Source organism: Coturnix japonica, chromosome 2 (genome assembly GCF_054131305.1).
Source record: "Coturnix japonica strain WE chromosome 2, WE-NBRP24, whole genome shotgun sequence".
Lineage (NCBI taxonomy): Eukaryota > Metazoa > Chordata > Aves > Galliformes > Phasianidae > Coturnix > Coturnix japonica.
Window position 1 is genome coordinate 3356798 of NC_140664.1, and position 16196 is coordinate 3372993.

At 42.5% G+C, this 16196-nt stretch overlaps 1 protein-coding gene across 7 annotated transcripts in view; it reads left to right on the forward strand.

Moving 5' to 3' along the window:
* SLC45A4 (solute carrier family 45 member 4) overlaps positions 1–16196 on the forward strand; it is a 64251-nt gene that overhangs the window by 20883 nt on the left and 27172 nt on the right. For 4 of the 7 annotated variants that reach the window (XM_015856394.3, XM_032442925.2, XM_015856392.3 and 1 more), the window contains one exon: positions 15455–16076. In XM_015856394.3, coding sequence (XP_015711880.2) covers positions 15833–16076 — 244 coding nt within the window. In that variant the 5' untranslated portion in view covers positions 15455–15832. Of the gene's footprint in view, positions 1–487; positions 603–1903; positions 2095–2674; positions 2766–15454; positions 16077–16196 lie in introns of those variants that run through there. The other 3 variants (XM_085536909.1, XM_085536910.1, XM_015856395.3) reach the window with 3 other exon arrangements.

Consider the following 16196-nt stretch of genomic DNA (forward strand, 5'->3'; position numbering starts at 1 on the left):
TTTTCTGAGCTTAGCTCACAGTCTGTACCTCTTCTGTTATTTCAAGGCTACCCTGGAATCCTCACATCATATTTATTGAGCAACAGTGCACGTGCAGTGGTGTTGTCATGCTGCAGACAAAAAACAAGCTTCACTTGCAGTTCAGACTCATTGTAATTGGATGGTTGGTGTGAAAGCATGTGGGAAGGAGGCACAGTGACTTGGGTTGGAGTGGGACTTCCCAGCTGATGAGCCAAGAACACTGCTGTGGATGTGGTGAGGCTGTTGAGTGGTGGAGGAGGAAGCTTTAGCAGCTTGCGGAGTAACTGGTAGCATGAAAAACTGCACTGTGCTGCATGTGGGTCTTGCAGGGGTCACTCTTGTGTAAGATCCTGTGCTGTGACCCATTCCAGCTATAGGCATAATAATAGAGCAGTGTATGTAACTCACCAAGCAGAGACACAGAATAGAAATGATCAGCAAATTGAAGCAGCGTGTCTGTTGCCAGGACGTCGTGTGTGGAGCTTGGACACTGGTGCTTCCCTCTGAGAACTGCCTTCCATATGGATTACCCTGGACAGTCCCAAACCAACACTGGAAGGAGGCAGAATGAAGCTGTGGAGGTGTGTGTTGTGAGCTGAAGGCTTTATGTGCTTGCAGTGAGCTACTGCTGGTCAGATGACTGTTCTACAGTCTGCAGCTTATCAGCTACCCACACGTCGTGCATTTGGGTCACAGCCCTGCTCAGAGTATGTTTAGTAACCACCCAGAACTTCAGATGGTGGAGAATATTGTGTCCTCCAGCTAGGGCTGTGTGTCTATTGGATCTTAGGACTGAATACTAGTAATGATACCTGAATAAAGTGGCTTTGTTATGCTTCTGTATGATAGCTTGCTCTTCTGGGTGGAATAAAGTACTCGGCATTAAAAAGCTGAGTTATTACTATCAAATGTAGACCTCCAACAGCTGCAGGAGACAGGACTTGTCTCAAGTTAGAAGCTGACCTGTAGGCATCTCAGCAGTGGTGCAGTGCATGGCAGTCACCAGGTAGTTTGTGTGCTGTGAACTACCACCTTAGGGAAACTGGCACACAGGAGCTTAGCTAAAGCCCCTTAGTGTTGGTATTTCCACGTGCTGTAAAGTCAATTAGACTTGCAGCTGGCATACTGCATTGTAACAACTTGGGGGAAGCAGCCAGGTTTTCTCATCAAACTTTTGGCAAGGGATGCTGGCAAGCTGTGGGACACGAGGCTCTCATTTGGTTATAATTTGGTTTGGCATGGGAGCTGCTTCTGATCTTAGGTTAACTCTCACTGGCATGTGGTTTACTCAAGCATAAATCTCAGGCTTGGGGTCTGCAGTAGAGTGAGACTCACTGAAGAACTGAAATTGATGGCCCTTTGTCACTACTCCTGTAGCAAGGCAGCGGGGAGGAGGCAGACAAAACTTGTTGGTCCTGAGGAGCAGAGTGAGGATGCTCTTAAAAATATTAGTTGTTTGTAAGCAGCAACAGATACAGGAAAGCATTAGCTCCAGGTTGTCTGAGTAAGTGATGTTTGCAGTGAGTACTGGCAGCGTTGTAGGGAGGGTAAAGCTGGTAATCTTAGAGCAGAGAGAGAACCTAGCTTCCTCATCTTGTTTTAAATGAGAGCTCTAATGTTTTCGTAGCTGAAACTGAAACCAGTGTTATGCTGACCCTGCATATTTTCTCTCCTCTGCTGGCTGGCCTGCACTACTTCTGCTTGCAGAATAGTTCATTTATTTTGGAGACTTGAAAACAAGCCATTATCACCCTTCAGTGCCAGATAAATAAATGATCTAACTGGGGGCTGAACCCAGAATGCTCTTTGACAAAAGCATGTCATGCTTATCTTCTGCATTCTGTCCTTGAATATATGATCGCTCTTCCTGGACCACATCCAGAAATTGGTGGCTTAACCCAGCAAGTGTTGCCTGCAGAATGTTTCCTGTCATCACTTATATGCAATAAGCAGTCTTTGAGAATAAACTTGATCTGAATGCTGCTTTACCTACAACTTACCTATGATCATCTGGGACTGGAGATGGGAGGAAAAGAACGTCAAGGAGCCTCAGTCCTTAATCTTTGCTTCCAGGTAACAGATTTGAGGTTGTGAGATGTTTTGGGGGTTTTTTTTGTGAGAAGACATGCATGTAGGGTATAAATCCTCCTCCCCTTTCATGAGGGGAATATCTGGGCGAGTACATTGGCCTGTGCAGTCTGGCTCTAGGAATTCCCACAGGAGTGATTCGGCAGTTTGAACTATTGCTCCTTGGAGTAGCGTGGCCAGCCAGCTAATTCCCAAGGGTTCAAAAAAAGAAATAACCCAAAACAAATGTGCAATCGCCTTCACTGCTAACATATCCAGTACACATGTCCTGTTTGCTGTCTGGAACTTAGCTGTGGGAGTCAGCTCTTGATGTAGATTTGTTCTTGCTCTTTTGCTTGGCTCTTGTTCTGCTTAGGACTTCTGTGTAGAGAGGGAGAAGACTTAGGCTTCAATATATAGCTGTATGGTGGATGCTATTTAGGTAACTGGTACTCGGTGCAGTGCGGAAGTGATTACTGATGTACAGAGAGAACCTCCTGTGTTCCAGTTTGTGCCTGTTGCCTCCTTGCCTGGCACTGGGCAAACTTGCCAAGTATTGGGCTCAGTCCTCTAATTTCCCCCTTAGCCTCCTCTAGGATAAACAGTCCCAGCTCTCAGCCTCTCATCACAGGAGGAATGTTCCAGTGTCTCATCCTGCTCTGTGGGTTGCGAGGAAGGTGAGTGTCTTTTATTCCCTCTGCGTGAGGGGTTTCCCTGATCTGCGGTCAGGTTCATCCACTGCAATAACATGGGGAATGTAACAAGTTTAAATGATCAATTTACTACCCTCAGTATCCTACAACAGCAGGAGCTCTGCAAAGCCACAGGTTGGGCAAATCTGGTAACAGTAAGAACTATGCAAACAGTGACATAATGAGGAACCAGTGAGAAAACAATGCTGGACAAGGCAAATTGGGTAAGCATGTAAGTTGCATGTCACAACAAAGTTTGGTGTATCCAATTGCTATTAACTATCCTGAGGTAAATTAGAGAAGGATAGGAAAAGTGAAGAAACTTGACTCTGTATTCCTCAGATATTTTTTTTTTGCTCCTTAACTCTTTACAGGTTCAGTGCTGAACCATTGGTTCATTGTGCCGCTACCCTTCAGCTTGTTCCAGTAGCCCAACACTGCATAGCATTTCTCTGAGCCACGCTTAGGAGCTTGCTTTTCCTCATCAACTATGCTCCTAAATTAACACTTCCTAAATAAGTCAGCTCCAGCGTTGTGTGAAGTCTGGTTGCTGAGTAACTGATTGTAATTAATGCCTAAATTTAACATTGGTGTGATAACAACCACACTGTTCCCTGAACTTCAGCTTCTCTCTGAAGCATTAGGTCAACAGCCTCATTCTCTGGGTGGCTCTGGAAGGAGCCTGGAGGTATTTCTAAATATCTCAAAGGATCCTTAACCCAAGTCAATAAACTGCTTTGACTGTGATTGTAACTTCAGTCTGCCTAATAGAATTCTACTAATAAACGTGTCCCTGATGACTTGCATGGGTCTTTCAAGTTTTAGGGGCTTTTCCTCTGTTTAAATTAGTGTGCTCAGGGTGAAAGCACTATGCAAATGAAAGCAACACCACTGTTTATCTCCAGTGGCAGAGTTTGGTTCATTAATATTGCATATCCATCTGCAGCTTGGAAAATGAAACATGCCGAGTGACCAATATCAAATAAGAACTTGCTCCTTATTTAGCTTTGACTATCCAGCATCCCATCTAGTTCTTACCTGGTATAGTTATGTAAGAGCCCTTATCATGCTTCATTTTCTTGCTCACTGTTGGTGTAGGGATGAAATAACTATCTCTGTTATGTTTTCAGATAACGCTAGAAATATTGGCCAGTTTTTGGCTTTCAATAAACTAAAGTTTATTTTTAAAACCATTTGAATAGACTGAAAGCCAACCAGGAATCCAAGGTTGGAAACCTCTGAACTCCACCCTATCTGATAAAGCAAGAGTACAGAACTCTTTATGAGCTTGTTGGCCTTGTAGAACACATTCCAGCTCTGCAAGTTGTTTGTGAGCTACCAAGACTATAACTAAATGTGGTTTTTGCATCTCAAAAAGGGTTTAAGCTTATTGCAATGTTGTCACCCTTCCAATTTTGAGGGAAAGAATGGCAAGTTGTCAAGAGAAGACTTAAAGACCAATGAATGAATCTCAAGCTGTATGTATATGTAAGCATGTTGTTCAATGGTAGGTCTGAATTTTGAATGCTTCTAAGAATGTTAGGTATGTCCTCTCTATGTTGGGAGGACGTACCTGTAAGTCTGGGTCACTTTTCTGATCAATTATATGAACAGCACCACTCAGTGTTTGTGGGGAGGATGCATTTAATGTGACAAACTGGTGTCACTGTTCCCAATCTAATGGGATTCAAAGGATGACTGTCAGTGTACTATTAACACCACCACTGAAATCAGCTTAATTGTACCAAATGGTAGTGGGAGGAATCTGCTCCAGTCTGATATTTCACACCACTGAAAGCTCCAGTAATAAAGGAATAACCAGCAAGTGGAAAACTGTCCATGGTTCCTGGATTTTAACCCCTGTGTTTCTCTTCCCTGTGGCTGTTGTAACTTGGTAATTAATGTGTTTCCTTCATTCAGCCTTTGGCCATCCAGTGACTGAGCTCAGTTGTCCTGCGTCTCAGTGATGGATATAGTGGCAGAGCAACTTCTGTCCCTCTGGATCTTTACGAGCTCGGAGTGAAGGCAGAGGTTTCTCAGGCTGGAGGATCCTCCAAAAGATGTTAGCAGGCAACTTTGCTGAAAGTTAACCAGCATTTTTACCAGCTTGTCACGAACAGTTGTCAAATTGTCTTTTAAGTGGTTTTAAGCTCAATCCAGTTGTGATGAATGAAGTGTGCTCTTCCTTCTAGACTTGAGCAGCTGACGTTTTAGCTTCCTGGAGCTGAGCGGAGGATGAGCTTCATCTCTGCCACCAGTAATTAAGTAATGTTTCAAAGCTGACATGTCCTGGATCAGTGGCTTTTAGAACATCTTGAGGGAGAGTGAGATGGCAGAGATGAGTGATAGACAGACAGAATATGGAGCGCTGCCTATCTAAGGTATTTTATATACCTTGGTGGAGCCAGGGCATACAAAACTGTACTAAGGTGTACATGGCAAAAGCTTAAGGCCTACAAAGTACTGCACTGACAAGATGAAGTAAAAACTGAAGGGATGCATTTCTCATTCTGCTTACACATGCAGTATTGCTTCTAAGGTTAAGCAGAATGAAGGCCACAAATGTTGTAGTCGGGGTGGGGGGGAAATGAGACTGAAGGTTTTCGGAGACTTGTTTGGAACACTGTTGTGCCCATGTTTCTCAACTGCTTGGCCTTGAGTTCAAGTGTAGTGTAGTTCCTTTGCTTTGCCTGCTTCTTGATCTGATCATGTTTAATAAAGCAGGCTGGAAAGCGCATGTGTGTTCAGGTTGTTTTCCATACAGCAAAGAAATCTGGGATTGGCAAACTTGAGCTCTTACCCAGTTGGGTTACCTGATGTCTTGCCTTGGAGTAAACTGCTGTCTCTGGTTGTGCTGAGGGCACTCATCAGCAGAAATCAAGTCATGCTGGAGCTGTGAAACTTCCTTGCGTTCAATTTCAGTTCTGTTTTTTGAAAGCTGGTGACATTAGCAAAGCTTTGCATTCCCTCTGAGTCAGGCTCCAGTCTGACTGAAGTTTATTATAGGACAAGTGTTCTCTCATCAGTAAAGTGGCATGTTTTATATTCATTCTGTTTCTCCAGGCTTTGTGTGTGAGTGGTAAGACAAGGACATACTGTCTGGGTCCTCAAAGGAACATGGGCCAAGATTGTTCCATAGCAAGAAGTCTTTTGGGTCATTTGCAGTAAGTGCAAGCTACAGTATCAGATTTAGGAAGAACTTCACAGGTGCATCAGGAATTCTCTTGCAGAATTTACATTATGGTCACCAGTAGAGCGCACATGCTGAAAGCATTACTTATTTTTTTCCCTAATCAATGAGTAACTTACCCTTAATTCTCAATCCTAATTATATTAACTTGGTTTCTCGTCAGGTGGTAGTAGAAACTAGGATGTGAGCTAAGGGTAGTAATGGCATAGAATCATTAAGTTTAGGGAAGGCCACTGAGATCATCAAGTTTATCCATCACCACTATGCCATGTTCCTCAGTGCCACAGTTTCTACCTTTAAAGTTTGTTTCTGGAAGAGCAGAACCTTATTACAATAATGCAGGATAATAAATGCCTTTCACTTAAAGGACATAACAGGGAAGTGATGCCCCTGTTTTCTCTATTAAATTTTGGCTGTTATACAAAGCAACATTAAACAATATCAAATCTATTTAGGCTCTGAGGGCCCAGAACATTTAAATATGTATTATGTGTAACTGCACATTGCTTTATAATCAAATTTTAGTCCTCCCAAAAAAAAATCTGGCAGGTGATTTTCAAACAGTAAACACATGAGCCAGTAATTGGAAAACTGAAATGACTAAGCAGAGTTCTTAGCAAAGCTGCCAAAGTAAAACAGTTCGGGAGGACAAGCTACTTTTTGTTAAAACAAGCTTTAACAGCCATGAAATCTTTCACCCTGAGGGCTTCCCTCACTTTGACAAGTGGCTAACATGGAAAATGTCAAATGCCTCCATGTGCTGACCAGTAACTTTCATTGACTTTGAGATCTTTGTTAGCTGTGTGCTAACTGTACTTTCTTATTCACAAGCCACGAGAACTGAACTATTCTTGTATTAAGTATCAAGATGAACACCTAGATGTGTTGCACATGCAGGTGACTCTGCTTGGCACTTGTCTTTACAGCTGAATATATAAGGATTGCAAGGAGCAACTTCACCTTGTAGAGCCACAGGGAAGTTAGTGAGTGTGGTAAGGAAGGAGTGAACCTGCTCCGTCTTTCTTACGAATAGCATATGGAGAATATACTGTAATCCTCCTGGACTGTTTAAGTTAATCCCTTCTTGGAAGGAGCGGTGACTTAATACTGTCTTTTCAACAGCTTTTGCATTTGTATCCTACTGAAAAGTCTTATTTGTGTTAAATGAGTAGGATGTTTTCATGCCCTTCAGACTTATTTTTGTGTCTTCAAGCTCTTGTTCTTCTGTCTCTCTACTTTTTCTAGTTGGCACTGGATCAGGTTGCCCAGAGAAGCTGTGGATGCCCCATCCCTGGAAGGGTTCAAGGCCAGGCTATATGGGGAGTCTGGGGCAGCTTGGTCTAGTGGAAGGTGTCCTGACCTGTAGCGTGGGGTTAGAACTGGATGAACTTAAAAGTCCCTTTCAACCCAGGCTATACTGTTGCTCAAATTACATTCATTCACTCATTCACTTTTTTTGTTTGATGCCCACCTTTAATAGCCAAGTAGTTCAGTAGGTATCATACTTTCTATATTTAAGTACATCACTATATTAAGGTAATATCAGTCTCCTCTTTGAGCACCAAAGTGAAGACTTGACCAAGTCTATACTATAGGTACACTTCAAGTTGTTCCTTAACTTGCATAACTAGTTTATTCATGCCAACAAGCTTTTGTTTATAAACACCTTGTAAGCAATGAACACAGTGGCTTAAAGCAGGGAAATAATTCAGGGAAAAACGTGCTATTTCATCTCAACCTTATGTTCTAAATGCATTTTGCTAGTCCTAATGCTGGAGAAAGGAATCCTGCGTTAGCTCTTTTCATGGGAACTGGGTTGGAAGCCAAGCTGCTATCTTGTACCAGAATAAACTGATAAGAGAAAGTATTCAGTTAAAAGTGGAGCAGTTCTTTAAAGAAATAGTCTGAAGACCTAAAACTCTAGGTAGGTAGTATTACACAGCATTCATCCAAGAAACTGACTTTGGCTTCAGTTCATCCCATTGTTCTTGGAATAATGACTATTTTTCCCCATCTCCTGGGTGATCACCACCAAGTTGTTTTTGAAAATGGAAAGCTATTAATTTAGACTAATATTAATGACTCCTCTAAGTAGGGCTTTGCTGTTCTTGACTCACTTCTGAACAGGAGAGCTGATGTATTTCTGAGGATACTGGCTAACTAAGTAGGATAAATTGGCAAGTCAGCTGTTGCGCTTCAGCATCTTGCTATTGTGTACTGAAACTCTAGTATTTCTCTTGCTATTCAGCTTCTGAAGCACTCCTACCCATCTACCTGTGATGCTATCTGACTGCAAACTCAGTCTGTCTCTGAGGGTGCTAAAGGTGCTCTAGCTGGAATGCGATTAGCTGCGCACAAAGAAGCAATCGATAGGTGAGCTTTGTTTTCTGAACAATCAGTTGTGCTTGTATAGGCTGAATTTCTCATTCCCATCTTCCTTATGCCAACAGGCCTCACTTCTGTCCTTTTCTAGATGCAATCACTTGAGTACATCTTAATGTTGGCTGTGACTTGCTGGCTTCAGATATTCTTTTTATGTAGAGAAGCTTGCCTGATCCGGTAGAAACTAATGCAACACTATCTTTTTATACTCATTAACCTTTAAGATGCTTTGCAGCATACTTGTAAGAGGGGCTTTTCAGTCAGCTTCTGCTGTTTGAGAGGAGCATGTAGTTTTTCATGAAGCTAACGATTTTCAAGCTAATTAAGGCTAGCATCCCTCCTGCCCATGTGGCTGGCTGGTGACAGGCCCAGCTGGCTCATGATAAATGGCCACAGTGCAGCTGATGAAAACCATTATGTTGATTCCTCTTAACCGCTGCCCCTGGAAAGTGCTGCTGTGTGGATTCAAAGGGACACGAGTTCACCTGTTTGTGCTGAGGGATGTGAAATACACGCTTTGAAGTTAAGATCATCTGATAACAGATCTCAGTCCCGTGGATTGGAGCTGCTTCCATCTGAATTCAGCTTCATCCCTATAGGATTCTAGAGTGTCTTATGCGAGACTTCTCTTGGAGAAGGCAGCTGCCTGTTTTGCAGCTAGAAAGCATCTGGAAAAGGCTGATGGGCTGTCAGAGCACAGTCAGACTGTCTGAAGGTGACAGGACTAAACCCAGACTGCGAGATGCATTTCCTTTCAGTTTTACCTCTTTAGGTGACTGTGAGCTGTAAGATCTGCTCCAGTGACTGCGCTGATGTGACAGCAGAGCATAAAAGCTCCTCAGCTACAAGTTTCGGAGCAGTCCAGATATCTGCTGCTTGAAGTGACGTGGATGCTGAGGCTGTGCATCCTGTAAAAGGAGAGTGACTGACAGTCATTCCCAAATTAAGTAAAAAAGGCCAAATTCTGACAAGCTTTTGCCAAGCGTTTCATAGTTCTGTAGAGTCATAAGTGGTGGAGGTCTGAGTGCTCTAAATCTCTTCTAGCAGGTCTTTACGTATTGCATCCAACTGCCAACCCTCTTGTTATTGCAGCATGCGTGTCAGTAAATATCTTATCTTTCCAGTTCTAATGGGGTATAACTTGACATAATGCATGACTAAAATAGCATTTGCTTTTAGTTAAGAATCAAACTATGTAGATATCAAGCTGATCATAAATGTGTCCACCAGCTTTCTCTGTGCCTGTTTATAAAGCAGCTGTCTGAATCCTGTTGCTCGAACTGAACTTCTCTAAAGCAGATGGTTTGTAAAGATGCTGCATTGGCCACAGTGTTGCTTATGAGCTATATTCCCTTCTCCTAGAAGGTGTCTATTAAAAAGTATATTTTATAGAATGAAAAACTTGCTCCTAATATCCAACTTAAATCTCCCCTGTTTCAGTTTTAAGACCATTCCCCTTTGTCCTATCACTGCCCACCCTCATTCCAGTGCTATCCCCACAGATATACCACTCTTAACTCCATCCAGACATTGAGCCATTGACCACCAGTCTCTGCTTATGATCTCGCAATTTGTTCTTCATCTATTGAACAGTCCATCAATCAAATCTAATCATTTCCAATTTGGGGAGGAGGATGTTTTGGGGTCATCAGTGTCTTTTCCCTTGTCTGCTGATGCATTTAAGCAATCATAAAAAATGAGAATGTTGGTCTGGCAGGACTGGTCTTAACCTATAGTGTTCCTCTTTTTGCACCACCCAACCCATGTCAGACTTGAGGTTACGTGGCTGGGAAGCAGTAACTTACTGCACCTATTGCAGCGTGGTTGCATCAGAAGGAGGTGTAGGCATCATTGGATGGGAGTAAGAAATACAAATTTCTCCTAAAATACCTTTCAGTTTGCTCTGTAATAGTTGATGTAGGGTGATTAAACTATTCTAGACAGAGTTCTCTGGGTGCTTTCAAAAGCTTGACTTTGTCGTAGTTTTCTGAGATTGAACGGTGGTAATACGTTTAGGGGCTGGTAATTGGAGATAATTCCAATGAATTAAGACTTTGCAGATGGTAATGCTGTGCGGGAGGAACTCAATTTATGTGGATCTTTGCTCTGTTCTTTCTTGCCTTCATCTATTGAATAGCTTCTGTAATTGTCTGATGCGCATTCTGGCAGTATTTGGGTTTCTTAAGCATTTACAGCCTGGAAAAACTAGTTTGTACAGCCTCTGAATTCTCAGAGCAGTGAATATAATTAGTAAGGTACCAGTATAGGAAAATGAAGCATTGTGCTCTTCATTGTATGTGCAGTATCATCTGCAGGGAGTAGATGACATTGCTCATACAGCTCCAGCTTAACTCATTTCTACAGATGTATATTCATGCACAACACCAGTCTCAGCCTATTGTCGAGGGTATTGCTCATTCTGGAGAGTAATTTGCATCGATACAACTCATTTCCCACCCTGTGCAATCAAGAGGACAGCTTTGATTAAAAAGAACTTGCAAAAAAAAAAATGCTGGTGGCAAAGATGTGCTGATAGGTAGGATTGCTCTTGCACCACCAGCAATGCCAGGCTGCACACTGTCCTGTCTTCTGCAGGAAGGTAAGCTGGTTCCAGTTAATCCAGTTAGGGATATATGGAGATATTCTCTGATGATAGCCGTATGTTTGTTTTCCTCCGCTGCCTGCACTGAGAGAAGCAATGAATCAGTGCTTCTCTGATGGAAGATAACTGTCATGTTCAACATACTGGCCTGGGAGAACTCAGTCCCAGTGAGTTCTTCATGCTTATGTGGTGACTAGATTGTTATTTTTTGAATGCGCTTGGCTATTAGCGCTCACCATCGTGCCTCTAACCTCTGTCTGACTTGGGATGAATCCTGCTACTTGGAGATCCAGCTGTTATGAGTAAGGCGTGCTTGTGACATGGCCATAGTTTGAAGGTGCTGCTCAGCGTCACCGCTTCCAGCTGCTCCATATTCCACTTAATCAGTAGGATGCTCTCCTGATATTTAAGTCAGTACCTTCTTAGTTGTTCTGCTTGTTTAATGCATCGCTATTAATAAACTAAGCTAATAGAAGCATAAATGTTGGTTTTTTTTTCCCTTTAAATAGCAGTAAAACCAAAGAAGATTAATCAGATAATATTACCTCCCCAGTTAAAAAAAAAATGCTGAAGTGTTTCCTAGTAAAAACAGCAGCAGCAGTGATTTAACAATGTAATCTGATCTAATATTAGTAACAAACAGCCTGTGCCTTTAGGGAGCAGTATAATATCCAATCCACTCACTAAAGGTCTGTCTCACATTAAATTCTGGATCCCATCTAAAAAGATGGCTTCCCAGAATTGTTCCCATTCAACTTCATAAAAAACACGCTTTTGTCTTTGTCTCCGTAATGTAATCAGGCTGGGGAAATAACAGTGGCCCCCAAAACATGAAGAATGAGGAGATAGGATCATAGATTGGCTTAGGCTGGAAAGGAACAGATGATCATCTAGTTCCAACCTTTCTGCTTTGTTACCAACCGCCAGACCAGGTTGCCCAGGGTCCCATCCAGCCCGGCCTTGAGCATCTCCAGGGATGGGGCATCCACAGCTGCTCTGGATGGTAGAGAAGAAATGGTGGAGGAGATGTTCTCCTTGGTGTCATGAGGACAATCATATATTTCTGTTCTTTCCTGTGGCACTGTGGTTGGAACTAGATGACCTCTGAGGTCCTTTCCAAGCCAAGCTGCTCTATGACTATTTGAATCTGAAGTGGCACCCCCCTCTTGTTCTTATTTCATCTGGATTTCTTGGGGGCCTCGAGGATGTCAGATATATAGCCTGACTGCAAGGAGAGCTGTCAGAATCATTTGCTTATCCAAGTATTCGCTCAGTATCTGCTGTAGGATTGCTTTGGCTTGATACCCTTGTAAAGCAATCTGTCTTATGCTGTTCTGATTTAATGCCTTTGATTACCCAAACGATGGGTTCAACGTTAGGACATGTCATATGTGGTTCTGTATTGCACCCAGTCAGCCTTAACCTTTTTCCTTTGGCAAACCTCTAGTGATTCAAAACATCAGTTAGTCTGGTTTAATAGAAACTTCCAGGGTCCAATTCTGTTACTGTGAGCCTGGACCTGACAGATAAGTCTGCTTCAAATATCCACTGGCAGATCTTCTATGTGAGCTTGGAGTGTTGCTACCCAACACGTTACTTCTAGCTGCTGTTGTCTCTCCCTGTCCTCAATAGTTTGGTGCAGATCTGTGCAATCAGCTAAAACCGACCTGTCTTTATAACACTTTGGTTGTTTCTTTTATCAAGTTGCTTTTGAACTTAGATCACTTTCACTGTGTGGTTCACTTCACAGACGCTTGTGTGGTGTTGCAGGAAGGGGTGGGAATAAGGATGGGGGTGAAGAAGGGGAAGAACAAACCGCTGCTTTTAGGGGAAGTGCTTGTTTATGCTGACTTCAAGTGACTGAGAAACCTTTGGTGTAAGAAGCATAATAGGCTGGTGGGCTATTTTCTGTGTACCTCTGTAAGCAGCAGACTGTCAGACCAAACTTCCCTTGCTAGCAGAACAAGCCATTCTAGCATAAGCACAGTTTGCTGTCAGATCTGGACCTATGCTAGTGATTTCCTTGGACAAACACCATTTGGCTCTTGAAAAGGCCCAAGTCCAAACAATGCATCGTTTTGCAAGGCAGTCAAATGCTGAAGCTGAACCAGTCTCCTTGCATTTAATCAGAGAAAGAATAATAAGTGATGTTTTGTCTCCAACACAGAGGTGGAAGTGTTCAGCCAAATGTTTATTTACTCTGAGGAGAAGCCAGATAGACTTGAGCTGCCTTTCTCTCCAATACTAACATTAAAGCTATACTTAAGTCATTCTAGATAACTTCTAAAGCATCATGGTCGTCTTCTGGAAGAGCTTGGAAGAAAGAACTGAAACTTGACAAATAAATGGAATGACTGGGCAATTACAGGCTTGCTAGCCAAAGACGTTTGCAATTGAAACATATACCTTGAAAGTCAGGGTGAGACAGGAGTTATGCCTCAGCTCAATCCCCCTCCTTATTCCTTTAGTGACTTGATAGCTTTGGGGCAGAACAGTTTCCATTCTTCTCAATTTGCTCACTCTAATTTTCCTTAGACCAGGCTTATTTCTGCCTTAAAGACTGTAAGATTTTGTAATTAGCTCACACCTACCCTGCTGAAATGAGTTGTTTCTTACACTAATAAGTGCTGCAGTGATTTCCTAGCAGCTTCAGAGGAGGCACTGGAATGATATCCAATCAGGCCCACTTAACTCTATGTACTGGCCAGGCTTTATTACTGCTTAATAAAGCATGTGCCATTACCTGAATTGTGCTGCACGTTACATAACTTGAAGTCATCTGCTTTGGCAGTGGCTTGGAATATCTAGTTGCTTGTGGAGCAGTACATTCCTGTTCCTTGTAAGCAAGCAGTATCTGAAAACATGCATTAAAAATAGTTCAGTCTTAACAGATTTGGGCAGAATAGCCATTAACCCCATTTGTGCTCTGTTCTGGGATTGATGGCTGTATTGCCCATCATCTGATCTCCAGTGTCACCAATGTGAAAACGCTGCTTGTCAGCCTTTAAGCCCTGAACGTGCTGGGAAACGTGTTGGAAGTCATTTCCCCACGGCACTGTGCTGTGTAATTATCTCTCTTGTACACTTTGTGCTGCCCTTATCATCGTGCTCAACAAGAGAACTGCTGAATGTTGTGGGCTGTGGATACGACCTACATAACTATTCCTCTGGTGTGGAAACACAGAAGGAGGCAGTAAATTCCCTGAGCAGCTTCAGTGGTTCACAAACTCAAACGACCTGTGTGAGGCATGGGGTTGTTGTGGTATCACCTTGTAGGCTTGTAGTACGTTGTACTGTGCTTCATATCGTTGCATTACAGCGTACACCTAGGTGAGGGGTAGTGAAAGTGTAACAGATCATGAGAAATCTGAGCAGCTTTTATACATCTTTCCCTAATGGGTTAGTCCTCAGTGTTACCTGGTTTGTTGAGGTGTTATCTACTCCATAGGTTGTACTGTTGTTGCAGTGTGACCAAAGTTCAAGTAAAGCATGCACAATTAGGCTGAAGAAGAGCTGGCGTAATCAAGTTCCCTCCTCCCATATGCATTTTATGAGCACACATTTCTGTATTTGTACTTCTCTTTGTACCCTGCCTCTGAGCACTGTCCAGCATTAACCCCTTTCTGAGGCTCAAACAGTTGTGCTTTCTCTTCTCAGTAGTCCTTAGGAGTCCTGAAAATGGCTTCTAAGACATCATGGAAAGCAGTGAGAATGCATGTCAGTCTGAGTGAAATCATCTCTTCTTGTGGTCTGAACTTTGGTTGGTCCTGTGTGGATCCAGGAGGTGGATTTAATGACCCTCATGGGTCCCTTCCAACTCAGATGCGTATACTGGGGATATCTCTTCATTGAGTGTTTTAAATACTAATCTTCCAAGTTATATTCCTAGCAGCTTATTTCTGGTCGAGGAGTATCTTCATTATAGGACAGTCTGAATTTACACAGTGATGTACTTCTCTATCCAGTTGACTTGCTAGTATGATGTTCAAGGGAGCCATGGGATCTTAGGTGCAAAGTAGCTGGCAGCTTCCAAAAGGCTGAACACAAGGCTGGATGGCTAGTGAGTAAGTGGCAATCTGTGTGAATCATCTTCCTGGCTTAAGAGTCATCTTCCTGGCACAGTACTGGAATATCCTATGCTGATTCTGAAATGGAGCCTGCTTTAATTTCCCAGTTTGTTAGCCCTCTGCTGGGTGTTTGTTCTCAGGCAAGCATTTTACGTACAATATAATTGTGTGTATATATACTGATATATGTATTCCCCTGTGGCTTCGTGCAGGACCACACAGGAGTGCAGTTAGGCATCATTTAAACATGAAGAACAATGGCATTTCAGTGGAAAGTTCAGGGGTAGGAGGGACTATGGAATGAAAGACCCTGCACGAGGCAAGGACAATGGAAAGCATGAAGCAGGAAATAGGGTATATGGTAAAAGGGGGGGAGGTACAATATCCTGAGAAAATACTATTGAAATATTTAAATGCTTGCTTTTTGTTGCAGATTAATCAGCCACTCGATGGGGATTAACAGTGGAGCACCTCTTTGTGTCGCCTGTCCACCTCTCTGTAGCAAGAATAACAACTTCAGCACTTCTTCAATAATAATTATGAAACTGGTATTAACTGAATGGCAATTATGGATTTTTAACTCTAACTCACAGTAAACCAGCAAGCCATATGTTGGAATTCCTACCAAATAGCTTTCCATTCTTTATGACTCGTATCTACAAAAGAAGTTGCAAGATACTTGTTTGTACAAGAGGAATATAAGCATTACTTGCCTGAGGAACAGAAGGTGAAAGAGAAGACACCCTAACTTGTTTGTGGAGTTATGGTAGTGTTATTTATATAGATATAACATATATATATATATATTTTTATGGTAATGAAGATGGCTCCCCAGAATGCTGACTCGGAATCTATGCAAGTTCAAGATCTACCTGTGGCACAGCTTCAGAAACCGGAAAACAAGGAGAATGAAAGTAGAGAGGAGACCATTAGTGAAGGATCCATAGACCGGATACCGATACGCCTGTGGGTGATGCATGGTGCAGTAATGTTTGGCAGGGAATTTTGTTACGCCATGGAGACAGCTTTGGTAACGCCTGTGTTGTTACAAATTGGTAAGTAGTTCTCATTTTTTTTGTTAATCAATATTTTAGGCACCATTTTCTCATTGGAATCAGAAGGAAGTGATCCAGTAGCTGCAAATGAGGATGAAAAGGGGTTTGTTTTTTTTATTG